The sequence below is a fragment of the Mirounga leonina genome, unplaced genomic scaffold (assembly GCF_011800145.1).
Source record: "Mirounga leonina isolate KUSES-001 unplaced genomic scaffold, KU_Mleo_1.0 Mir_195, whole genome shotgun sequence".
Taxonomy (NCBI): Eukaryota; Metazoa; Chordata; class Mammalia; order Carnivora; family Phocidae; genus Mirounga; species Mirounga leonina.
The window spans coordinates 10,492,261-10,519,376 of record NW_023270490.1 but is presented as its reverse complement, the minus strand read 5'-3'; the positions used below and the strand labels follow the sequence as shown (position 1 = coordinate 10,519,376).

At 55.9% G+C, this 27,116-nt stretch overlaps 1 protein-coding gene across 2 annotated transcripts in view; it reads right to left on the bottom strand.

Moving 5' to 3' along the window:
* The window catches only part of CDH4 (cadherin 4), a 522,175-nt gene extending 495,140 nt beyond the window's left edge, over positions 1 to 27,035 (bottom strand). For both annotated transcript variants that reach the window (XM_035025504.1, XM_035025503.1), the window contains exons 1-2: positions 26,921 to 27,035; positions 24,416 to 24,527 (exon numbers count right to left, since the gene is read on the bottom strand). In XM_035025504.1, coding sequence (XP_034881395.1) covers positions 24,416 to 24,527; positions 26,921 to 26,977 — 169 coding nt within the window. In that variant the 5' untranslated portion in view covers positions 26,978 to 27,035. The remainder of the gene's footprint in view (positions 1 to 24,415; positions 24,528 to 26,920) is intronic.
* Positions 27,036 to 27,116: the final 81 nt, after the last annotated feature.

Sequence of the window (27,116 nt, the reverse complement as noted above, 5' to 3'; positions counted from 1 at the left end):
GGAGAGAAAGAACGAGTTCCTGGCTTTTTAAATGTTTTTTTGTCCTCTCCTAATAGGATCTGGATAAGCCATTTTCCTTTTAAGCCCCGGTTTACTTGCAAGGAGCCCGAGTCTATGACTCTCGCCTCAGAACATGATGATTTTATTACTGCCTGAAGACGATGAATACCCTTGAACCTCCGACGCAGATAAGAGCCGGAGCTGCTCATATTGGTGCTGCCGGGCCGCCGTGCTCCCCATGCGGGACAGCCCCTGGACCGTCAGCGCCAGCCGGGCGTGCTCGAGGCCCCAGCGCCTTCATCTGCGGTGTAGTGTGTCGCGGCCGCCGCCGCCTCGGAGCCGTGCTTCCAACGACGGCGTCACCTCTCCCTGCCGCCCGGGCCCATGGCAACCACAGCTCCGCCTGTCAGCCCTGCCGCAGGCAGCAGGGGCCTGCTGGACAAGCAGGATCATTAATTAGCAGCCGCTCAGCATCCGCCCCCTTTGGCAGGGGCTCGCGGCCACCGCGGCTCTGGGCCTGGGATGTGAGTAGCAAGCCGGCCCCCACCCGCCCGCCCGCCGGCCTCCCTCAGCCCCAGGCCCCGGCGAGCCCTGCTTAACCGCCTGCTGGCCAGCCCGGTGACCCCACCATGCACGGCCACAACCTCAGACGCTGGTGGGCAAGAGAATTAGGCTGTCAGTCAAGAGGGACAAATGTGATTTTTTCCACTAAAATACATTACACAGTTCAACTTTGGGGGCCTGAACCAAAGATCAGAAAAATCCCGTTTTTATGGATCACTCTGGCCATTCGATGCACAGGGATTTTTCTGGGAACATGTAACCAGAGAACTCCACTGAGGAAAGCATTCTATTTGGGAAAAACAAAATCATGAGAATGAAAATATGCCCGAGGCTTCTTTCAACAAATGGGTTTGGATAAATAGATTTTTTTTAAAGGCTGATCACTGTCCTCCCAAATCCTATTGGCCGTGATTTTCTTTCATCCCGTGAAACTCAATTTCATTGAAAACCTGCACCGAATAGCATTTCACCGTAGCTGGAGGAGCAAACGTGCATGCGTTTCCTGATGGACACAGCTCAGCTCCAGGCCATCTGTCCCCACCTGGGCACCTGGGCACCTGGGCCTCGGCATCTCGGCTTCTGGACCTTCCTTGTGAGCAGCCCCGGAAACCAGAGCCCACTTCCCAGTCACACTTCCCTCCTGGGCTGTTACAGCGGGGTTTGCCCAACAAGCCTCAGCCACCGGGGAGCCAGCTACTGGCCCCAAGGACACAGAGCTGCAGGCCCAGGGGCAGGCCCGGGTACCCAGCGCACAGCTCCAGCAGCCTGGCAATCAAGCCTGCGATGTCCACTGGCCTCCCAGCTCTGACACTTGCTGGGTGCCCTGGAAGGGAGCAGGAGTGCCCTGGGCGTCCCCGTGAAACCACGCGTGGCGGAAAAGGAACAGGTCTCAGGGCTCACAGCCCCATCAATGCCCAGGATGGTCTTCACTTTCAAGAAGAGCTCCTGAGGGCTGAGTGATGACCACCCGCTCGGGTGCACGGCAAGGTCACGGGTGCGCACACACGCCTTTCACTTCCAGACACCGAGGCCGTTGTGACTCCTGAGAAGACAGACTCACGGAGGGAACTCGGCGTCAGGGCCACGGAGCGGGGAGCGGGGGCCCCACGTCCGCGGCACACAGGGAGGTTCTGCGTCCCATCTGGGATGACTGTTCTACAACAAACCCAACATTTCAAGAAGCACGGTCAAGAAGTGTGACGTCAGCCGTGTTTAAAATGATGCGGGTGGGATGTTCCGGTGTCAATGCTTCCATCCTTCCAACTGGGCCACCTGACAGTGACTCTGGGACAGATGTCGGTCCCGCCACGTCCAAGGAAACAAGCCCAGAGGACGTCTGAGTGTTCCCGGAGAAGTAACAGATGCGGCGCTGAAATCTGCCCATAAACCAGTGAAAACGAACCCGTCAGCTATTCGGGGATTCTTCCCTGCAAGCTGGCACACACATCCTTTCTCATTGTTTTATTTTCAGTTTTCAGTGTCTTGTGAACCAGACCAATATGCAGGGCTGTTGAGAAGCGTTTACGCTGTCATATGTTTGTTTTCACAAAGTTGCCGAGCAGAAGTGTTTGCTCATAATTTCTCTCCTTGAGTAAAAGCATTAGCTACCAAACACTCTTGGCTTCTGAACTGTAACCAGCAGCCCCCCGCCCCCCATCTCAAGTCACGTGAAAAGAACACACCGGCTTCAGCCACTTGATCTGGAAGGTTCTATCAAGTCCTGTGCAGAATGGCTGAAAAAGCTGGCCTCATTAAAATCCTGCCGTGGGACGAGCACATGGCGCCAGGGCGGGGGAGGGGTGGGTGCGGCGTCCCCCTGCACCCCTGCAGCGCAGCTGGAGGCCTGGCTTTGCAGGAGGCCGCCCACCCCGAGCTGCCTGGTGCAACTGAGCCCAGGTGGCTTCCCCCCCCGCTCTCCACGCAAGAGCCTTGGGAAGGAGACAACCAGGCAGCACGCAATTTGATCAACATGCCATCAACTTGAACACTTGTCTCCTCCTCTCTCAGTGCCCTGCCAGCATGGTGGGAATGAGCAGTGCCAACCCCCGCCACCGGGAACCGCTTCCACGGGCTCTGGACAGCCATTCCCACCCCGCTGCCGGGCCCACGCAACCCCGGATGGCAGTGATGCACAAGGGCACGGCCTCGGGAAGGAGGACTGGAGAGAAGGGGCGAGGGCGCTGGAGAGGAGCAGGCTTCCAGCGCCGGGGGACAACCTCCCCTCCCCATGGAGGCCCACGTGCCCCTTGCAAGTGCCCCCCGAGCAGGTGAGCTGGGCAACATCGTCCCCACGGTGCGGGCTTTCGGGGGAGTCGCACCCGTTTCCCTAACGAGGCAGAACATTGACATTTGGATTGCACGTCTGTGGAGTAATCCTTTCATTTCCTTACCTGGGATGAACAGAGCAAAAAGGAAGTGAGAAATTGGTTCGTTCTTAACCCTAGATTTGCAGTTGCAGATCATTAAATTGAAAACTGAATACACTACCCATCAGTGGTTAATAATGTTGCATTTCCTTTCTCTCTCACTGTTACGGCTGCCGTTATGGGTGTCATCATCATCTGCCTGGCACAAAGCGCTCCGTGGCGGGGCCCGAGGAGCCAGGCAGGGGTCGCGGCGGCTCCGTGTCCTTGTGAGCTCTGCTGCTGCCCCTCCAGCCCACTTGGGCCTCGGGGGGGGGGGGGGCACACTCCGTGTCCTCTGGCCCCAACGCCAGACCTGCTCTGAGCTGCACTTTCCATGGGCAGCTATGGGTTCCTTGAGACCTTGGCAATGTCCTCCCAGCTTGCTGGTCTCTGCGTCCTCATCTGTCGACTGGGACTGAGAACACCGAGCTTCAGATGGAGATCAAAGAATGAAGCATTCAGGGCATGAGTTCCCAGCCAGGGGCCGTTCTCCTCCACACGTCCAGAAAAAAGGAAAGTGAAAATGGGAGGATCTGGCAGAGAAGTAGGAAGGGGGGACTCTGTGTTGCGTCCAATCCGGCCCCCGGCCTGGAGTAGTGGGTAAAGCCTTCCCAGCACAGAGCCAGCCCTTCCCACGGCTGGGTTTTGCGCTCCGAGAGTGGTGGAGTGGGTCCCGCCAACATCTGGACAACAGAGCCTGAAATAATGAAGATCAGGTCCTCTACAGAACACTCGGGCCGCCCTGGTCCTGCAGCTGTTTAAACCCTCAGCTCTGGGCCGCAGAGAGCTCCACTACCTTTCACAGAATCCGTGGTGGGGCTTCAGCCAATTTGGAGGGGTTCTGCTTACTTATTAATATAAACAAATGGTCCCTGGATAAAATGGATTCCATCAACCACACATCTCCAGCACCTCCATGCTGAGTATGCATTATGCATACATTAGCACATACTAGGCGCTTAGGGACAGACTCTAAGAATGCACCGAAACTACCCGAATAAGAAATCACAAAACCTCCCTGAGGGATTTCAGTGGCAACTGGGCTCACAGAAACGCAAGCGTGTTTGCAGGCTGAAGACAGATGTCGGATTTCCCCAGATGAACTTCTCCATTTGTGTCGGCCACATCCATCACCCCCAGTAGAAACATGAACAAACTCGGACATGGCATTTTGCAAAAGGAGGGAAAAACAGATTTTTTAAATGCCCAGCCTCTGCACTGATTGCATAAATACAGGTCAGATGATGCCATCTCCCCCTCCCCCCTGACGCCCCGGTCACACTGGAACACAGTTTTAAAAGAATGGCCACATTAGGGCCTCCGGGCCGCAAGGCGTAGGGACACACGCATCCCCAGCCTCCTCTCCGGGAACATAAATCAGCACCACGTCTCTGAAACACCCTTTAGACAAGTGGATCCAGGACTGTGTAACAAACACAACCTCTGAACCAGAAATTCTGAATTCTGCTCCTAATGATCCATCAGCAAGAAATAATGAGAGCCACACCGTAAGACGCGTTTGCGAAGATTTTCATCACGGCATCATTTCCAGCAGCCAAGAACTGGAAATACCCTGTCCCGCCACACGCATGCCGCACGTGCGTGTGCTTGTGCGTACCGCACCCACATCCTCGCACACACACTAACACGTTCAAGCCCACGCACACCCATCACAAAGCACCTGCGTGCACATCGGGGCACACGCAGCCTGTGGGGGCACGAACACACACCAGTCACATACACACTTGCACACCTACACACAACACGCCCATCTGTGCAAGCCTGCGCACACACACTCACACGCACACAGACGACATGCCAAACGAGTAAAGGTGCTTTCCTCCAGGGAGGGAGATCAAGTTACACTGACTCTTCTTTGTATTTTTCTGTTTTTTAAGTTTCCAAAAAACTTTCTTTGGCATTTTAAAGCTACAAAATGTCGTATTAATTCAAGAGGGACAGATGAAAGGTATCTTTTTAAAAGAAACCATCTTCTCTAAAGTGTGTTAGGTTCATTCTTGCCTTATTTCATCATCAATCCTGCTCCTGACTGGCTTCTACACCAACCGCCTCTCCCCAGAGCAGCTAGGGTTTTCAAAGAGACATGCAAATAGATCAGAAGTGTGGACAGAACCTGCTCGATCTGCAGATGCCGTGTGTTCTCCCGTGTTTATCACGTGGGTGGTCAGGCTGGCAGGGTCGACCGGGGCCCCTGTGATGAATGTACAGGTCTAGGGTCTGTCCCCTGACATGGGTCACAAGCGCATGTCCCCTTTGGCTTTGGCGTTGGCTATGTGGACACCCTTCCATGATTGATGGTACCATCCCGGAGGGGGTGACAGGTGCACACAGGTCTACACGCCGCTGCCCGGAACCTGGGGTGCGAGGCGGAGCCCTGCCGACCACAGACTCTGGGTCAGGGCATGTGGACGGCTCTGAGCTGTGTGTCCGAGAAGAGAGGACAGCATGCATCCTGGATCCCAGCCAAGGCTCTGCCCCACCTGCAGACCCTTGGTACATTATCCCTCCTAATTTCTTTAAAACTTGTGACTTGCACGGGGAACACTTCATCACCATGGAAAATCAGCCAGTGGTTCTTACCATCAAGAGCACGGAGACAGAACAGCGATAGGAGACCGCTGCCTGCTCACCCCTCGCTTCAGGGAAGAGGGAGAGAAGCAAGGTCAGATCCCCGGGAAGGTCATCCCGGCCCCAAACCCTACGCAGGGCAGCAAGCCTGCACTTCACACACGGACGCCACGCACTGTGGTCTCCCCAAGTCCCCTTCCAAGTCAGACCTCTGCCTCTGTTTTAATGGATTCCTTCATCTTTCGGAAGTACATGCATTTAACAGGGAAATTTATATCAATGTGTAACCTTCTGCTTATAAATAAGCACAGCAAAAGCAAAATAACGCCCTTAAATTTTTGCTTCACACCTGGTGCTTGCTTTCTCTGTGAGAAATCAAGATTTGCAAGAATCAGGACATCCTGGTGCCATCCTGAGGCCTTGATGCTGGGAGCGAAGACAGGGGTCTCTGTCACTGGAGGACCCTGTCCCTAGGGCTGTGTGCACCGTGGGCACCCTGACAGTCCTCCAGATGTACTGCAGGCCCCACATGTCAGGATGCAGCACAGAGCCTGATGCTCTGGGGGTCTCCAGGTGCTGACAGCCCGGGTTTGAACAAAGTGCAGTTAAAACCCACTTTCCTGTCTTCCTGGCAATTCCACACCAAAATAAGATTCCTTCTCGTGCCACTTACCTGCACCCCTGCCCCTGCTCTTCCTGCACCAGCCTTCTCCCCACACCCCCTTCTCATGCCCAGGCCCAGGGGACAGCCACCCCAACCCACCCACCCCAGCGGTCAAGGCTCATGGCTAGTGGGAGGGTGGGGACATCCCCAGACCAGCCTCACAGGCCCAGGGCACGTGGAGGTCTATTCTATGACCCCAGGCCTGGTCTTTACCCCTGGAAGAGGGTTTCTTCCTTGCAACCATGGGCCCTAAGATGTCCCTTCTCTCAATTACCTGTCTTCAAGACCAGTGTCAGAGCCTCCCACCGGTACTGGCCTCCAGATAGCCGCCCTGTTACTGGAAACAGAGTTGAACCCACAATCATGCATGGAGGACTGAAATTTGGCCCAGCGTCCTGCTGTGTGCTTGACTCACAGAACATCATAAGACTAGAGATTTTCACATCAGGGTTCGGACTGGGCACTGGGAGTGCAGGCCACATCTGCGTGTCCATGAGGCTTGCTTGGTGAGGGCACCTCCCTCGGAGGAGGGGAGGCTCCCCAGTTCTCAGACCACTCCCACTGTCTCCCTCCATCTGTGGGTGACTGGCCCCTGCAGGTGCTCGGGGAAGGAGGAGCCGGCCACTGACCTCCCCAGGCTGAGTCCCACGGCGGCCCAACCATAGCAGAGGCACCCTCTCCCGGGGGCGTGGAGAAGGGGTCCTAGCTGCGGGTGGGGAGCAGGGCTCTGGAGAAGACTTGCCACCCGAGATGAGGAGAGGCGGGAACTCCCCCGCGAAGAGCAGAGAAAAGGGATGAAGGGCCAAGCAATTCCATCTGAGAGGGGGTGAGGGAGTCAGGGAAGCTGTGTTAGCACACAGACCCCACTGGGGAGGACATGCCCCATCAGCTGCTCAGCGATCAGCCCTGACTGGGTGTCCCCACAGGCCCAGCCTGTCACAGCCACGTGGCTTCTCACCCTAGAAGTAAAGGAATGTGGGGCGGCCCTCGGAGGGAGGCAGGGTCCAGCACAGAGATCCCCGCCCCAGCCTCAGCCCTCGGCTCTGACTGTCCATCTTGAACGTCCACCAGTAAGGAATTATCCCTGCTGCTGGGATCTCAGCCAACCCCCACTTGGGAAGTGAGTTCATCACATCAGCATCGATCACGGAGTGCGAGAGCCCAGGGCGCCGTCCTTCCTCAGAGGCCTCTGGGACCCCACAGGCCTATCATCAGAGACCCAGCAGAGCCTGACTCCGTGCTTCTGCAGGAGACAGAGCGTGCTTCGTGGCACTCCCAGCCCCCTCCACATCGCCTGTCTCTCGTGCATTCTGAACTTGTCCTCTGGGAACCGTGAGTAAGCCCTGGGCGTCTCCCCGAGGGCTGAGCACCGGGGCAGGATGCTGCCCCAGCCCAGTGGCCACCACTTGCATATGGTACAGCAAACACATCCTTGCTGCACGAGGAACACGTTTCAGTATCTAGAATGAGAACGCCCATAGCACCAAAATACCAAAACACCACCACCTCATCTGGGGAGGCCTCGGGCTCGGCAAGGCCAGGAGAGGAGATGAATCAATAAAATGCGATCAGCCAAGCAGCTTGACTCCTGCACATTCAGACACACAGGCGCCTCCAGATCTCCATTCCCTGAGATCAACATAGCTCTGCAGAACTACCGAATCCTCAGCAGAGAAGTGATACCCGTGGACAGGGCAGTGGTGGCCGGCAGGACAAAAAGTCAGATAACTAAAGACATAAAGCAGAGATCATCGGGTGGGCCTCCTTGGTGCGCTGACCCCCGGATGAAGAACTGCCTGTCTTGACGATGCCCAGATCAGCCAAATGACCCAGCAAGTAAAGTTTACCAAAAAGCAGCCCGCATGCTTTTCAGCAGGCTTGTAACACAGGTCCTGAGTCGGAGAAAAGCACCAGGGGCTGAAATGCGAAGACTCTATCAGGCTTGGTCGGCACACACCCTGCAGTTCCAAGTCAGAACCGGAGCTGGAAAAGTCAGCCCTGCCCCTCCTCCACCAGGAGCGTCATGCGCTGTGCTGGGTGGACAAAGGGAGGGCTGTCCAGCCCAAAGACTCACGCAATAACCCAATAACCACCACTGTTATCCAATTATGCTCTGGACACCTGAAGCTAACACAGCCCACAGAGGGGCAATTTCATTAGATGAAGACCCACTTGTCTTACTTTGCTTTGATAATGGCTTAATAAATATACTGAGCAAGCCCTAATACAGACGTGCAAAATGAAAAATACTTTGACTTTCCCACTTTATGCCCACCCTTCGCTAATTATCATGCTTTCACATTTTCTTGCCTATCAGTCCCAGCTTCTGTCCCTCCAAGAGGTGGGAGAAAGCTCATCTCCTTTTCCTGCAAAGATTCCTTCCTGGGATGGAGGCTCTGTAGATGACCTGGGGAATTGGTCTCGCTCTCCAGCTCCCTAGCACACCTCCTCCCGCACCTCTCTAGCTTTAACGGCACGCCCACACGTGCAAACACACTCACACTCACAGCATGACCACAGTTCGGGCAGACGTGGAGAACACAATAAAACCACATCATCACATACGTTAATAAAGCTATGAGACAATGGAGGTGAAAGTAAGTAATCTCACTTAGCTCAGGCAGGGGGATGGGAGAAGGCAGCAGAAGGGGGCTCCATGGAGAAATGGAATTTGAGGCAGGAGGCCCTGAAGGTTCCCATGGATCAAAGGGCAGCTGGGGGGGAGCAGCCAAAACAAAGGAGCGGAGTGGCAGAAGGAAGGGCTGACAAGCTCCAGCTGCTTCAGCGGGTGGCTCCATGCTGGGCCCCGGAAGGGGTGGGCGTGGTGTGGGGAAAAAGGGAAAGGGGCCCTGGGACCGTGGGGGCCCAAGACCCTCTGGGACCCGTGACTAATGGCCCAGAAGTGATACAGCTGCTCTGGTATCTGTGGATCCAAAGATCCACAAGCATCTCTGAAGCAAGACATCACCACCGACGGCAAAATAAACGATGTGATGTATTAATGAAGGTAGCCTTTCTCTATCCAACAGCCCCTGACCTGTGGCCTTCTCAGAGCCACCGTGATAGAATAACAGGCCCAGTCTCCATTATCCAGCATCCTTTAACCACCACCCTGGGCCTCCACGGATGCCCATCCCATCAAAACATCATTGTGGCCACAAGGGAAACAGCAGTGTGAGTGAGCGGGTGTGAACGTCCTGCTGGGGAGAGGGGGGCGGCAGGAATATGGGATCATACCGATCCACTGGCCTCTAATCCTCTCCCCCCCAGTTCCCAGGTAAGACACCAAGATTAGCACCTGGATCAGGAACATCCACCACAGATCAAGCTACTTAGGCCGAGTCTAACCAAGTACATCTAACCTCAACACTGGAGATCATTTAGAAACAAAGGCATAAGCTCATCATTGGTGTAGAGTCCTGGAAATATGTTTAGTTCGACACTGCACACATGCACTTCTGGACCCACGTTCTAGCTTAAGAGTGCAAGTAGAAATGAGGCTTTAATTTATGCTCAGGAAAATAAAAATAGGTTAATAGGATCTAAATCTAGCTGCTAGAAGAGGTTTTTCTGTGCCAAAAGACAGGCACTGTGAGTTTCCCTAAACAGGTTATCATTTTAACATTGTAAAGCACTAGACTTATTTTTTAAGTAGCAAAACTACAATTATCTCTGCACGCCCCGTATTGCCGCTCTGCAGTGCTCCCACGTAACGAACCAGCTGTCAGAGATACGGGCAGGACGAGCATGTCTGTGCCACACAAGATGGACAGCCTTATCAAAATCCAACTGCATTAATCCTTTCCTTACATCAAAAATCAAATAACTTTCTGGAGAGAGACTACAGTCTCACGAAGAGCAGTTCCACCGGGAGATGGTGAGTAGAGATTAACGGCACAATATGTTCGGAAATAAATAGATAAGCTTTTGCCTCCACAGCTCCTGCTTGACTCTCGGAACTCGGGACTCTTGCAGGAAGACACAGACAAGCGGCCGGAGTCACACGCGGCCTCCCGGTCACATCTGCCCTCCTCGAGAGTGACCAGGAACTCTGGTAATAAACAAGGCCATCATCCGTGGCGCCACTTCCAACAACAAAACTTTGAACCCGCATGGCATTTAAGCAAGAAGGAAATAATATCATTTCAAAACTGATAAGGGAGAAATGCAATAAGACAATTCCTAGAGAACCGCAGGGAGGGGATGGCTTCCTGATGAAATAACCGCCTTTCGAAGTAAGGAAACAATGTGATTTTCTGCCTGCGTGGAGAGCAGACAGACAGAGGGCAGCCTGCAGCCTCCTGGTCTTGGGAGCGGCCCCTACTCGCCTGTGGTTGCAGGAAGTGATTAATTAGTGCCTCCCTGAAGCGTCAACCTAAGGAAGCCACTGGGGGACTTTTCACGTCACATAACGATATCCTTCCAGAATCCTCCTTTTAGAGCCCAACAATGGGGCATGTCTCCAGCAGTCCCGAGCACCGCGCCAGGGCTCCTGCGAGGACGGAGGCTTAGAAAGAACTCTCTTCTCGCTGCCTCTTTTGTAATTGGAGGAAACACCCCTCATGACAGAATTCCAAGAGAAAGGAGGCAACTGATTACGAGCCTGGCAGCCTGCTCTCAAGTCCCCGTGCTCTCAGGCCACTGTCCTTCGGCTCCCTTCCCACCCCCGCCCCCGCACCTCCAGTCAACCCACATGAACCCAACTGGGTCAGTCCCAAGAGTCCCAACCTGCCCAGACCCAAACCTTGGCGTGTTGGTGTGAGACCCCAGCAACCCTCTTTTTTAGTGTTTCCACTGGGAAAAGGCAAAAGTAAGATTCTCTTACACTGGGACAGACCCATCCTGTGAGTGGCACCTCCTCTCACATCCCCGGCGGGAGGTACGACCTCTCCTGGCTCACCCTGCTGGAAAATCAAGTTCCTATTTTAGGTTCCCATGGCCTCACGCACCTTGTGAGGATGACAGGTGAGAGGCAGCATCGGGTGAGCACGGGAGATTTTCAGAACCGAACTGCAGACATGGGAGCCTCTTTGCTGCAGCCTCATGAGATGCTGGAGCCGAGCCCGCGGCCCTGCGCCAGCCCAAATCCTGCTCACAAAGAAACCAGGAAGACAGCCCGCAGGCCCCTCCATCACGCTGAATCAGCCAGGCTGGACGTGAGGGCTGTCTTCCATCACTTAGGAAGAAGGGGCCCCCTTGTCGAGGGGCTTGATTTAACCCAGCAGAAGACATGGGACCCGAAGGACCCTGGGACAGTAACACACCACGAGCACTTCTTTTCTAGGCAGCCCTGCTGGTTTTCCCTAGGTGCTCAGGCATCTGCTCTGCACACTCAGACTCACATGCAAGGAAAGCAAACTAGACGGGGGAGGTGGAGAGGCTAGGGCGAGGAGGCCCTTACTCTCCAGTCCCCCAGGTTATCCCCGGGAGACTCTAGAAAGCTCCAGAATCTCTGTGCACTGGAATTCCTACCCAAAGAGTGGAGACAAGCCCATTCTAATTTTAGGGGCTGACACAAAAGGCTGTTGCTGTCATCATGTTTAAAAAAACAGAGGTTTTTAGGGAATACCGTGCTTACAGTGTTTTGAATGCAAATCCCCGGAGCAGGGCCATCTCAAAGACCCACACATGCAGGGCAGGTTTATTGGGGTGGACAGAGCTACCGAAGTAAAGAGCCACCTGCAGTTTCTAGGCCTACCTAGGAATCCAGAGCACTTGTTCAGTGTTTCAACCAAAAATCTGGGAGAAAGACTCCGCCTCTTTGGAGATGCTCATACCTTCCTGCAAAGGTGCCATCACTCAACCTTGAAGGAAAAGACTTGAAGCTCACACCTCACCCCCCACCCCCAACCATTTTCTAAGGATCCAAGACTTCAAATGGATTTCAAAGACCCCTGTGATTTTGGCAGCATGACATTTTATGTCTTATAACGTATTTTTATTAGCCAGAATTGTAGAAAATTGACGTTTACCAGCCATTAACCTTTCAAGCATGTAAGTATTTTTTTTTTCCCCACATGGAAGTGTATCTTACACTTCTCTGCAGATCAATCCTTAAGCTGTCCAGCTCCTTTAAAGGAAAAAAAAAGTCATCTCGGAGCCTCCCTGTTCTCAAGAAAACATAGGCTCTATAATTTTACAGAGTTTTGATCACAATCTCATCGCTTTCAGCCCTTCCTGGTAATCTGTTTTCATCTTAAAATATTAAGGACTACATGAGACTAGTGGTATGATCCCTTCTTTGTATTGAGGGAAGGTGGGCAAGAGTAAGGTAGCTTAAGAATCAAGTGAAGAAGCAAGCATCCAGCTTTACAGAGGGAGATCCTGTGTGTGGACCTCTTGCTCGGTCAGCTTCTGATCCCCCTGGAGCTTCCCGGCCCCAGCATTAAATACGTCATGACATAGTCCAATCACACCAGAGCCCTGTTAACAAATAACCACAGTGAATAACTCAGGTTCACTTGTGCCCCTCCATGAGCCTACAGAGCTTTAAAGAAGCCACTCCATAATTTATTTATTCAATTTTAAAAACACGCCTTTTGCCAAAAGGTCTCTGGCTGCACACAAGAAAGGAAAGGCCAAGAAGGGAAAAGTTCCCAGACACAACCATAAAAACCTACGGAATGGAGCCACGGTCTAACAGAAAAGTGACTGCATCAAAGGCCGGCTCCCGGCATCTCGGGGCTAGACTCTCAAGAGGAGCGTCTGAGCTCATCCACTGACCGTGTGGAAAAGAGGGGTGCCTGCAGCCACGGGTGTCCCGGTCATGCATCAGGAATGCAGCGTTTTCTCTGAGAGTCTGCTCGGGGCTGGGGCCTGGATGTGGGCTTCCCTTCCCCAAAGCCTCCAGAAAGCAGAGATGCTGCAGGCCCGGGCTCCACTTAGCTGAGCTGCAGCAGCGACGGTGACCCGGTCGGTGTTCATCGTTCAGCAGAGCAGGCACCGCCTCACCTACATCGTCCTGCTGGCCCCCCAGACCCGCCCCTGCAATCAGAACCCTCACCTCCTCCTATGGATGGTGCTACAGAAGGTCACGAGGACATGAACCTGCTGTCACACAGTGAATGATGGTCCGGACCCCTGGAAGCTGATCAGGCCTGGACCCCAGGGTGCCCCATGTCCACTGGGAAAATCCGAGGCTGCGGTGGACAGGGCAGCGGGATGGCCTCAGGCGACAGGCTGTCTGCTTAAACCCAGGCTCCTCCAGCACCAGTGAAGGAGGGTGAACGAGGGGCCCCAGAGTGTTGTGCATCAGCATCCCCTGCTTGGTAAAGGGGGTTAATCACGCGCCTCCCTCACAGGGTGGTTGTGCAGGTCAATCCAGTGGGCACCGACGGGCGCCCAGCACTGCCCAACACACAACATCACAGACAATCAACAGACCAGAACGATGGTCCTACTGACTCCTGGGTTAGGGGCGGATGCTGGGACCACCACGTGGCTTCTCGTGGGCTTCCCCTGCTCGCCAGAGGCGCTCATTAATCAAACGCCCACAGGTATCCCCTCCGAGGAGCCAGCCAAGGCTTCCCTCTGTCAGCATCTCACTGCAGGAAAAAAGAAAGAAAGGGAAAAGGGTGTCTTTCTCCCTCAAATCCCCTCAGAGTGCAAACCAGCCTGAGCCTCAGGACCAAGCAAGGAAACAGCTTATCTGGCAGTTCCCCAACGAGGGCCCTTCTCACTCAGCCCAAGCTGCCAGAGGCACTTGTGGGGAATGGAAAACGCAGCCCCAGGGCCCAGCTGAGGGTTGCTTGGCGACCCGAGACATCCTGAGTCCAGCAGCGACAGTCCTGCTCTGGTAGGAACAGGCCAAGCCCACCGCAGCGCCGGCCCAGGGTTGCCCATCCAGACCCCAGAAGAGTCGGGATGGCCGGGTTGCGGGATGCAGCAGCTGCTGACTCCCCACGGGGTACCCGGGCTCCCCCGGCAACTGCACACCCACGGACAGGGTAGTGACGGTCCCCAGGGATATGCAAGGCTGCCCCCAACGAAGCGGTAAAGAAGTGACGGCCACAGGGATGGGCCCTGGAAAGAGCTGAGCCGCCGCTCTCTGAAGCAAGCACGCTGACCTCTGCTTTCGGAGGAGTAAGCAGCCAGGCAGCAAAAACGCGGCTGCTCGAAACACAAGAAACTTGACACTCGGAGCCAGAAATAATGCCTTTTTGCCTTTGCTCAACAAAGCAGTTTTGGGGAGAGAAGAGGCGCGTTCTATAAATGCTCCCCAGCCTGAGCGCCCGCGCCTTCCCCGCGAGCCTCCACATCTGGGCAGCAGGGGGAGCGAGCCTCTCCTAAGCTAGAGGCAGTAGTTCCACCAGCCCAAATGCAGACCTTCCCATGAACAAAATATTTATAGTGTGTCTACGCGATACGATCTGAGCTATATTCCTCCTGAAGATGGCATCTGACAAGGGAAGATAAGGGGAGGAGAGCAAACGTTCCACGCGCGTTTTAGTTCCGATGGCATTGTTCCGTGTCACGCTTTTGAAGAGAGAAGACTGGATTTCTGCAGTTGAAGGGCCTCGTGCGCCGTTCTGGCGAGGTGGACGCTCAGGGCATCGTGCCAGCCGCATGCCCGAGCTGCGCGTTCAGACCCCGGGGACCCCCCAGCAGACACCCCCAGGAATAAAGCGGTTCCGCACCAGGGACGCTGACCCTGGGATTCCGAAGCTAAAATTCCTCTAGACCTGAGGTCCTCGGGCTGAGCACCAGCTTCCCTGGGAGACCGACCATCAGGCAGCATCCCAGGGCACAGCCCCAGAATTTCTGCTGCACTGGGTGTCTGGGTGTCCCGGGGCACCTGTAACAAATGACCACAAGCTCGGGGGCTTAGAATAACAGGAACTTATTCTCTTGATGTTCCAAAAGCCGGAGTCTGAAGTCAAGCTGTGGGAAGGGCTGTGCTGCCCACGGGAGGCTCCAGGGCAGGTTCCTTGCTGCCTCTCCCAGCCTCTGGTACCTATAGCCGCCCTGAGCCGTGGTTGTATCTCCCCCTCTGCCTCCCTTCCCATGGCTTCTCCCGTGTCTCTGCTCTTCTGTCTCTTATGAGGACACCTGTCCTTGGATTTAGCACCCACCTGGATCATCCAGGATAATCTCATCTCAATAGCCTTACTTAGTTATGCCTGCCAGACCCCTCCTCCCAACAAAGTTCCAGTCACAGGTTCCAGGTAGATGAATCTTTGGGGGCCCACCATCCGACCCACTATGGTAGGTCTGGGAGGGGACCCAGGGGCCTGCCGGGTTTCACAAGTGTTCCCCAGGCAGGCAGCTCCTCCATCCCGCTTGGATGTGCCTCTGCTCTTCAGATAAGGAAACTGAGGTCCACAAAAAGGAGGACAGCCCAGCCGGGCCCCTGTCCCAAGAATGCCCGCCCGTGACTCCCCACTTCTCCCTCAGCCTTGCAGGCAGCAGAAGCCTGGCACCACGTGCTTAGCAAACGCGAACACCGACGGCTCCCTCTCAGCTTCCCAGGCAGATCAATGTCAACAGTGTTCAAACTTACATTTGGCAGCAAAACCAATGCAAGACAAAAATCCAACGTTTTTCCAAGTCAGGTGGACAAACACAGATGCACAGTGCTGAGGGAAGACCCAGAGGTGAGCCGCCCTCCTCCATCCGGTTCAAAGACAGAGAGAGAAAGATCCTTTCTGGGCAGACGTGGGTCTGCATCCCCCACCCGGGGGCTGGAACGTAATGAAACTGGATTCCAAATGGAAAATGCACTCATGCCAGGCCACAAAGGCCTCCCTCCACACCTGTGGCTTCTCCCGGTGCCTCTGGCCTCGGCAGGGAAGCTCCCGTCCTCCACAAGGACCAGCCTCCCATAGATGAGGGATATTTATCTGTCGCTGAAGGCTTACCTTAATCCTTCCTAAATCCCCACGCACTGTCAGCAAGAAAACAGCGAAGCCAAACAAGGCCATGTTCGAAGCAGCCCGATCGCAAGCTGCTGTGGGCTCTACAGCTTCCGTTCCCCGGCAGGCTCTCGGGTGGCGAATCGCATCTCAGGAGCCACGAAGAAGCTGCCGATCTGGGTCCCCACTACAGACACAGGACATGGGGGGTGGGGGCTCTGGGAATGAGATGAGCAGCATGGGGCGTCCAGGCACTGGCATTTCCTAACTCGCCCCGGCTTCCTCCATCGCTCTGGACCCCCGTTTCCCCCACAGTGAAGGGGGTGTCCATGTGAACTGCTGAGGACCCCCAGCAACTGAATGAAGAACGCGGCGAGGTGCGCGAGCCACAGCAGGACCTCAGCGCATGGAGGCCAGAAACAGAGGCTCAAGGGAGGCCCCGGGGATGGCTGCGCGTGTCACCTGCCCTGCACACAGGCCTCTGCATAGTGACCAGGGCAAGGACCCGGAGGCTAAGGAAGGCCGGGTTATCGCAGTGGGCCCTGTGCCATTCCAAGAGTCCTTGTAAGTGGAAGAGGGAGGCCCCTGGGTCAGAGGGGGGTGATGAGAGCACGGGGTGGGGGTGGGGGGGCACCCGCAGAAATACTGGTGGGACTGTGGGAACGGAGTGTGGGCCGCGAGCCAAGGAAAGCATGGCACCCCGACAAACTGAGCAGGCAAGGCCACGGACTCTGCCCTGGGGCCTCCGGGAGGAAGCAGCCCTGCCCACGCCTTGATGGCGGCCTGGAGGACTGGCCCATGCTGGCTTTCTGGTATCCAGAGCAGCAAGAAGCTAAATTTGTGTCTTTCAAGCCACTAACTACCCGGACCGCTGGAGTACCCTACGAAACTAACACGATCCGTGACCCAAGCGAACTCCTCCTTGGAAAGGCGGGTGGGGTTTGCCCAGTCACGGAGAGCTCTGCATGACCCAGCGGGGCTGGGGTAGGACCTGCAAACGCCCCGAGCCCACAGGCGTCTCGAAGGCACGGAGAGAGCGGGTGTATCAGTGCCAGGGACGTCCTCGACACACACCAGCTTGCCCCGATGGAGGTCGGGAAGGGAAATGGGCTTTGGAAGAAAGAACACACTGGCCAAAGATAATTAAGTAGGTTTGCTTTGTTTTGTTCTCTTTTGTTGAAGGATGGGAGTCAGGGAGCCAGCCTGAAACACCAGGAGAGGGCAGCCGAGAGCCCGGGCAAAAAGTCACCCAAATTCTGAGCCTGCTGACAAAAGCAAAGGATTTTACCAGACCAGCCTGCAACATGCCACAGCCCCCCCTGAGGACTAGAAGCAAGGAGCCCAGGCCATGAGGTTTCACAAGAACATGCCGGGGGAGCTCCACCACCCTCGCTGCATAGGAACTCACACAGTATTTTTTCATGGTGGAATCCACTCGAAGTCAGACTTGCTCCTTCAAAAAGTCAGAATAATCAGCACATTCTTTGGAAAGACGAATGCTTGCTCGTTCCTTTATTCTCAGTTTGTGATTAGCTCTGGCACCTACTTAATTATGCTTCAAAGACGCAGGAGGGAGGGAGGGAGGGAGTGGGGCAGCGAGCGAGGGGACAGGCCTGGAAACCTATCATGGGGGGCCCTGGAGACACCCAGGCCCCCAGACCCAGGGCACATGGAGGGCACGCACATCGCTCACGCACGTCCCACTGCGAGAGGGTGCCAGGAGCCTCCTTTAGGCAGAGTCGCTGGATCCCCTCGTGGTCCAGGATCAGAGGCCTCCTTCCTGTCCCTGGTGATCGGATCATCCATGTCTGGGCCTCCAGACCGCAGGCCTCCTCACCAGGGACTCTCTCGGCATCCCCCAGCGCTGGCCGGGCCTGAGAGCCGAGAGAGCACGCTCTCCGGACCATGCGCTTCATGCCCAGAATTGGAAAACTCCTGTTGGCATCACAGAACCCTGGCTCTTGTGATCCTAGGGCCAGTTCTGCAAACCTAAGGTGTCCACGGCGTTTGGACCCATTTCAGATCAGCCCTCACGCATCACTGACGGCCATCGAGCACCTCTTGACACCCTGGGCCTCTGTGTGTTGCAAACGTCCAAGACAAGAAACAATTAGGCGTCTGAATGCCTGATAATTGCTAATTTTATGACGATGCCCTGAACATCTGGGGCAGCTGTGTGCACGTGATCTCAGTGCTCAGAAACCATCTTTGATCGCAGTACGTGGGGGATATAAATGAGCTACATGCATGGGTCTGGACGAACGGGGGAAGTGGAGCAAATCCGCGCACTCTGGCCAATCGCTCAACTTCCCTTAACCGATCAATCGGCCTCTGACCCATAAATCAGGACCAGTTTTACTCACACAGGCGGTGTCTGCAGAAGGCTGGCATGCAGTGTGGCCAGAACCCAGTGATCCTATGGGACAATCACACAAGGCCTCGCATTCCCACACCTTGAGACGCCATTAAAATACATGGTTCCGAAATGCCCAAGTCTTCATCTTCAAGCCAGGGCATCGATGTGTCTGTCATGCTCACGTCTAACTGGTGTGTGAGCTTTCTGCAGTGAGGATTTTTAGCTGGTGACAGGTGATTATGCGCACACAGGGCAGAAGTTGGAAGATGTGGGGGTGGGGGCTCCTGATGCACTGCCTCAGGGACCCAGTGCACCCCGGCCACTGGGGCCACATGGGCCACGTAGCTGAGTGTGAGACCGTGGTGGTCTGCCTCCTTCTGGCCACCGGGACCCTCTCTGTGCCTGAACTCTGGCTCGGGGACGACAGCGGCAGCTGTGCCTTCCCAGGCTGACCCTGCCTCTGACGGAAGCCACTGTCTGTGGATATAAACTTCCCTTTCTCAACCTCCTACCTCTGCCACCAGGCAAAATTAGTGGGGGGAAGGCTGCTGAGAACCCAGAGCGACGCTGAAAAGGCAAGGCTGGCCCCAAAGACAGCCAGAGGGGCACTGCCGTCTCCAGCGAGGTCTCCACGGTGGGCTCTGGAGGCTCCTTCCGGGGACCCCTGAGGCGGCTGCCAAGAGAGGCCGTGGAGGTCTCAGTGTTCCAAAAGGAGCACTCCCCCGGCTTCCAGAGCCAGGAACGTGCCGGCGTGAGGCGAGGGCAGTGCACCAGTGAGCACGCAGTGCTGCCCAGCCGCCCCTCACCGCCACCTCCCGTGTAGCTGAGGCTCCCCGGAGTGCGTCAACACTGCGGCCCAAGTCCCAGCGCCTGCTCCCTGGCTTCCTGGAGAAGGACGGCTACGAGATCCAGCGGAGACTGCACATTCCCCACTGGGTGGGGCAGACAGGCCGCCTGGCTCCATACATTTCGTGATTCACCCACATCCTGGCCCAGACGCTAACGTGGTTGACTGCTCAGCAAATACTTACCGAGTGCCCACAGCGCGCTCTCCGCGATCCGGGGCGCTGCACGTGGATTCTAGTCCACGAGGAGCAGAGGACGCTAAAGCCAGAGTAAGGCCAAGGCCCAAGGAACAAAGGATGGGTAGAAGGGCCGCCCCAAACCTGGGTTCAAGCCAGAGGATGAAATGTGTTCCAAGCTTCCAGAGGGAAGGGCAGATACTTGCCATTGTGCACAGTGCTTGCTTCCCGAATCTGGGATTGCACTGCGCCACAAAGAACAAAAACTCAACTGTGGTACTTTAGCCTTGCTTCTCTCACCTCTTAGGGGGACAATGAGCCCGGAGGTTATCTGGATGTGGTTCAAGCCTGCCACCTAGGATACAGTTCCCGCTGCACCATCTTCACAGTCACAAGATTGCTGCTCTGCCTCAGACATCACATCTGTCTTCCAGGAAGGAGGAAGAGGGAAGGGCGAAAGGCAGAAGGCATGACCAGCTGAACAGGTTCCTCTCTACCAGGAGGAAAGAAGGAGAAACAAACAAACAAACAAACACCTTTCCCAGAAGCCTCGTCTAACAGAATAACCTAATTAGATCCTACTAACCAGAACGGGGCCGTACTGCCACCTCGGCCTAAGAGAGTCTACCTGACGTGTGAGCATCTTCAACAGGACTCAGCGTATGCCAAACGGGTCAGCACAGAAGAGGTGTCAGTGAGGAAGAGGGTGAGAATGGACCAGGCACAGGCAGCCTGCAGTGTCTACTGCTTCAAAGCACGTGAGGCTGGTTTCTCGCTAGCGCCCCGCTCCCCGCGAGGGAACCGAGGGGGCCCAGACGCACCGCAGCGGCCACGTTCTCGGGCTCATTCATGACTTCATTTGAGACTGTTACTGACGGCAACCACACCGCGGGTTAGGCATGATCGGCAGCAGGACTGGCTTAGCCTCTTGCCCTGCATCTGGTGATGCCTCTGCCCTGGCAAGAGTGACCTGTCTGCAGAGGCGTGGGTCAAGCCAAACTCTGGTGGGCAAAGAGGCTATTTTCAGTATACTTGCCAAGATAACGGTACTTCCGGCCCTGCCGATTATGTGTGGCCAATTCTTATATGCTGACTCCAAACACCTGCATGTGGACTCTCTTCCACCATCCCTCCCTCTCTGCGCCTTGGTATGCAAATGAATCATTCATTCCACCACGCATTCAGGGAGGGTGCTGGAAGCAGAAGCCTTAAAGGGCAGACACCCATGCTTGTCTCCTCCATATCCATTCCTCCCTCCTTCCTTCCTAAAACAGAATCTTACTTGCTCCAAGGAGCTGGATCTACCAGGTGGTGGATCATAATAGCTCTAACCCAAATACGACAACGCAATTCTCTGCTTCCCAGCCTCCCCGCCCCTTTCTGCTGGGAGCGGCATGTGACCTAGTTCTAGCCAAGGAGAACTGCAAGCATGTTGAGAAAGTGTTTGCTTTCCTGGTACAGGGAAGGGATGCAAATGGTGCCACTACTCCCTCCTTTATCCTGCTCCAAACTCAAATGCAATGGCCGGAGCCACAGCAGCTAGTTTACAATGACGAGGCAATAAACAGCTGACAAACTAAAGATGGTAGAATAAAGATCAGGTGGGTGATAATGGCGCTCACAAGCTGTCCCAGCCCCCGACCATCTCTCTCTTCACTGTGACATGAGAAAAATTAACCCCCCTTCATTTAAGATTCTGGTAATGGGGTTTTATCCTATTGGCTGAACACATCCTGAAATGATCTAAAACAGTACAGCAGAGTGCCAGAGGTGCTGCCCTCATGAACCTTACCATTTAACTGAGAGAGATGCTTGCCCACAGAACAGAAGTTCTCTGAGGAGAAAGCAGAGTGTGGTTGGGGGTGCACACGACGGCCCTAGCACAAAAGCTTTTCTGAGGAAGTCATCAGAAACAGTGCTCTTCTCTTCTCTGTATTATTTGAGTCCACCCTCCCCAGGTAACGTCCAGACCCAACTCCCTCCTGCTCCCAGCAGACATTTCTACTCACACGCCGCCTCCTGTCCAGGACCCAGGGGAGACAGTACCCACGCGTCCCGGGTGCCCACTATACGGCCTATCACTCTCCCATCCAGGGGGGCGGTTTTGCCGCGAAGCTGGTCTGGGTTTTCCAGAACTCTGCCCGCCACAAGAGAGCAATGCGGGTCACCGCATCAGTTGCCGGGCTGATCGTTAATTATTAACAAAGCCGAGAAAAAGACACCAGCTCAGCAACTGCCCCACACTAAACTATGGCTCACAGAACGTTCCGTCTTGGCCTAAGGAAAACAGCTAAACCATCCTACGTTAGATATTACCACACACCAGTGATCATGGCCATAAGTGAATGATCCTGAAAACAACACTACAGCTAACAGAACGTGGCTAAGTTCACGAGCTGGCCAGAAAAAGCACGCATAGTAAACACAACGCGGAGGCCATCTGGGAACGCTACAAATCAGCCCAACGGACGCCCCGCGTTGTTGTACTTAGAGGCTCTGCTGCTTGCAAGGTTCACAATACCATAGTATTTGCTGCCCTATTGGGGAAAACTATTTTAAGTCTAATTAGCATGAAATTTTTAGAATGCAAATGCTTTTCATTTAGACGTAAAACAAAATGCCACGACATTTCTTCCATCCATTTATCATAAATAAGTTAATTACTGTGTAACAAATCGCTCCTTCTGGAATCTGGATGTTTGGGGCTGCTGGTAAGCTGACTCAGTCAAAGAGAAGGAGCCACCAAGCAGCCGTTAATGGCTTTTGGGGTACTTATAATAAAACGGTGACTCTGTGAAGCTTTGCTTGTCAAATTAAGGTTAAGCTCTCTGTTGGAGTAACTCAATTATAAGTAGTCATTATCTATTTAACTTGATTCCTACCAGAATAACAGAAACTGTAGCTTTATTTTATTTTGGATGCACACATGTTCACTGTGGTCTTCTGGTTTGCAGAGTACGTACATAAAAAGAGAAATTTTTATCTGCCCTGGTTTGAGTGTGTGTCTGCATCAGCTTTTACCTCCATATGTGTAAAATTATTTCTAAGATATAAAACATCTTTGTCCCGGAGAACAGTGGGGGGCGGGGTGCACACAGGGGCAGGAGAAGCAATGGGGCTCTAGCCTGCCCCACAGGAGGGGAGGAGCAGGTCCCAAGGCCTGTGAGACACCTGCAATTCTCCCCTCAACCTGGGTTGGGCTGAGCCTCATTTCAGGAATAAGTAAGTGCCCCGAAAATGGGCCATGCATCCCCAAAGCCTGTAGGCTGGTCCAAGTTCACCTTCTCCATTCCACACTGGGTGAACCACGTCTGGGCTCAGGGGGCAGGCCAACGTCCAGCCAGTGATCAAGACTTCCCCACAACACTGGCCAAAAGCAGAGAGGCCAGTTCAGCCTGGACCCACAAAGCAGCCAGGAGGGAGACCAGATGCCTGTTAGAAATCCCACATTTCATCAAAAAAGGTATGAAAATCTGCCATTCTCTTCCACAGTAGGTAGCACTTGGCCTTACTAAAATAGAGGTACTTTTCTTACATTCCTGAGTAAAACTGAGACTCCAAGATGTTCTCAAGTGCAGCTCCATACTCAGAGAGGCCCAGGATGCCAGCTTCCAGAGAAGCAAACGGGGGTACCGCAGAGTGTCCCCCGCTATATGCAACAGTACAACACACCCAGTGTGGAAGAATCTTCTGGGCCTTCCCTGAGCACACACAGGGATGCTCAGGAGGCTGATACATCCCGAAAGATGGTCCACCCTCTCGAACTCTAAAATGACATGCACAGTGCAATTCACGGAGCATCTCCTGAAAACTCTTACCAGTATATGCCTCCTCATGCAACACACCCATTCTGCTTCTGGTCAACTGCTGGGAATTTCATTTTTATTTTTTTGGTAATCAATGGAAGATTCAATTGTATCATACCCTTAGCAGTCAATGCAGACAAACAAGTAAGGGTTGGACTTAGTACCAAATAAAAATCCCCCGTTCATACAACCAGGCACAAACAAGGTAAGTCAACAAGCTCAGTCTCCAAGGAAGAGGATCTGAAAGATCACCTCCCGATATGTCTGTGCTCCCACCCCCGCCCCACCCAAAGAAGCTGCTATCAGCTCTTAAGGGAAAATCCCAGATTCCCTAAAACACAAAACTGGGGAGAAAGTCAGCAGTATGAGGATTATTGAGTCGTGAGTGCTAAAATTTAGTGCTGAAGCTTTATCCAAAGTTTGCTCCATCCCTCTGAAATCAGCTAAAAGCTGCTACTTCTGGGAAGGCGCACAGCCGTGGTGTTCGTGATAGGATCTGGAATCCTCAGAAGGAAGAACTGATTTATTTCCTCTCCCATGCAAATGGAAAGTTTAATTAGTTTGTCTCGAAAGGGAAACAGATCAACATGCAGAATGATCTACTGTCACTTGACTTCTGAAGCTGCTTCTGACGTTCCCATCACAAATGTGGATATAACCTTACAATTAGGATAAAGCTAATTGGTAGCTCCCTCCTGCATGTGTGTTTTCGTGTTGTCAGTGCGGCTGTAATGAAAATGAATGCCACATTTGTGAACAGAACGTCTGTGGGCTTATTTACCGCATCTCCAACAACATCGTCTGCTTTATCATGCATTTCAAAGCAGGGATAATTTAAGAATCCAGAATTTCATACATAAAAATACTTAGCAAGAAAGTCTCTCCCTGCACATTATTTGGGTGACGTTACATCCGAATTCTAATTTGTTGCCCAGGAAATGATTCACCTCACTCAAAAATGACAGGCATTCTGAATCATTCACCTGTGATGCAAAATGCCTTCCAGGTCCCCAGATTCCCCATCTTACTGACCTCAGAGCCATCATTTTGCAAAGAGCCTGCCTCAAAGACAGCCCCGCCTTGCCTGTTCCTGGAAATGTCTCCCCGCCCCGTCCAGAGCATGATGTGCAATTTCTTCCCACCCCGCAAGCCCCCTACCTTTGAGTAGCCTCTCTCCTTCCAGAATATTTTCCGAGATTAATGCCGTGTAGTCTTCTTCAGAGAATCCAGCCTTGCAGGTCTCCCTGGCTGTAAGATCCCCATTATGGGCCTGAGAACAGAAAGAAAAGAGGTTGGAACAAATGTGAAGTTGACAGAAATTTAATCCAAAGCCCATGTTTACTAGGGGCTGCTGCAGGCTGGGTCTTGCCTCGGGCTATGACAGGAACGCAGAAGCCTCGGTCTCCACCCAAAACCAATGCTCTTCTGCTTCTGTGCTCTCAGGGACTCACCTGGTTCAGCAGCCCCCCAGACCCCGTGGACCGCGAGGCCGAGGGCAGAGCCACAGTCTGCACGCCCCGTGTGCTGTCCTCCGCACGCATGCACGCACGCGTGGTCCAGGGTCAGTGGTGACCTGGGCACAGCCAGGGAGTGTCGGTAACCGCGAAGGACGCAGGACAGCTATCAGGATGTCGGTGATCAAAGTTGGGTGAATGTGGCCTCTGGCTCGGAAAACACCTTCTCGTCCTGTGCTCACCCGCCCGTGACAGGTGAGGATGGGATGAAGTGACGTGAGCGACGTGGGCGGGTGACGCAGTGCAAGGGTGCACCTGACCTTCTGACCGTGCGCCAGGGGGAGGTACCTCTGCTTTCTGCGCGGCGCAGGCGCAAGCCCAGCGCCCACAAGGGGCCCTGCTGGATTGGCCTGGGGTCAGGGGTGCTTGGTGGGGAGGAGGGACGGCTGACGCCAAGGCTGCTGCCTGGGAGGGCCTCTCTGGCCCCACAGAGGGCAATATCTGAGGAGTATCCCAAGCCACGGAGAGGAGGGAGGCGCAGCCAGCGGCAGCCTGACGGCCATGGCACGCTTGGTGCCCCGGAGCTGGGCTCTGGGCGCAGAGGGCCTGCAGGCTTAGGTCTTCTCCGTGGGTCACCGGGGGGGAGGAGGGGGCAGAGCAAGAAAGGAGGTCCTCCCAGAAGAGGCTCAGCGCCGGGCAAGGAGGGAGGCTTCCCAAAGACGGGGCTCCACCCTCCAGTCCTCCCACCTCCACCCGGAGGAACGCTGGCCCTCCCGTGGAGCCCCCCATCTCTAACCCTGACCTGAAAGGGTGGGCGTCCGCCTGTCCCAGCGGAAGGGGCTGGGGGCGGGCAAAGGGCCCAGGCCAGGCTGGGGGGAGTGGCAGCTCCAGGTCAGCCTCGCAGGCAGGGTGGGGAACCGTCGAAGAGACTGCGCGCGTAGCAGGGACGCTGGGCCCGGACGAGCGAGCTCAGCGGCCCCGTTCCCCGGCCAGCGCACACCGGCGGCAGGGGCGCACACGGGCGCAGTCGTGCCTTCGCGGGGCCGCCGCCCGGCCGGCCTTGGCTCCCACCCTCCGACGCCGGCCCCCTCCCCCGAAAGCCCTATGGGGAGGGCGAGGGGCGCGGGTTCATTCCTTGGGAAGGCTCCAAACCGCAGCTCCACTTCTCGGGAACGGAGCTCCACAGAGGACCGGAGCCCCGGAGGCGAACTCGCCCAGGAAAGTTTCGCCCCGCCCGGGCGTGCGGCGAGCGCAGCCGGAGCGCCCCGCAGCCTCGGAGCGGGCCTGGGGGCGCCGCACTCGTTTATCTCGCAGGTTCCAACTGCGCTGCCCTGAGGAGCAGCGAGGCCCATCGGCCACGAGAGGGGGTTCCTGCAGCTCCCGCGGCCCCGCCGCCGCCCCGCACGCCGCCCCCGGGGCCTGCGCCCGCCGCGCACACCGGTCTGGGGGCCGGGCTCGCGGGCTCGGCGGGAAGGAGGCGGGCGCCCGGGCCGCGCTCCCGGGCAGCCTCACCCTGCGCCCGCCTGGCGCCTGGCTCCCCGGCCCCGCTGCCAGAGGCGAGGGCCCCGCCGGACACCGGCTCCAGCCGCGCCTGGGGCCTCGGCGGCGAGGGTGCCCGCGGTCCACATCCGCCGCCCAGCCTCAGCCAAGGTCCCTGTCGGCACCCGGAAGACGAGCGCGGAGGCGGCGCCGCGCCGCGAGACCTCGGCCTCGGGCAGGGCGGCCAGACCGGGTGTCCCTGGTACCCCTGGTGCCCTGCCTGCTGTCGCCAGCTTCCCCGCCCGCAGTCCCGGCCCGGGCTGGGCTCGCCAACTCCGGAGGCTCGCGGCTCCCGGGCGATGGAGGGCGCGCCGGCTCCGCCAGCGGGCAGCCTGCCCAGACGCGCGCGAGCCGAGCTCCGAGCAGCGGCCGCGGACCTGGGGCGGCCAAGGGATGCTTGGCGGGTCCCGCTGCGGGCACAGCTCTCTGGGCCCGCCAGCCACCCACATGCCACCCCGCTCCGCACCGCGGCTCGCCGCTGCCCCGGCGGCTCCCCGTTCCTGTCGACCGCGGGCGGCTGCGCGGAGCGCGGGAGCCTCTAGATGCAGCGGCGCTCGCGGCGGGGGCGCCCGGGAGAGCCCCTCCGGGCGAGTGCGCGCCCCCCGGCTCCGGGGGCGGCCCCGCGGTGCCCGGGGCTTCCGAGCGGCCGGGACGCCAGGCGGCAACTTACCCGGAGCGCGCCGGAGAGCGAGAGCAGCACGAGGAGCACGCCGGAGCCCGCGGTCATCTTCCCGCCGCGCCGCGCCCCGGCACCCGCCCGGCGCCCGGAGCCCGGAGCCCGCTCCCGGCCGCCGCCGCCGCCGCCGCCGCCCGGCTCGCGCAGCTCCGATGGCCGCCGCCGCCGCTCGATCGGGCCCCGCGCCTCC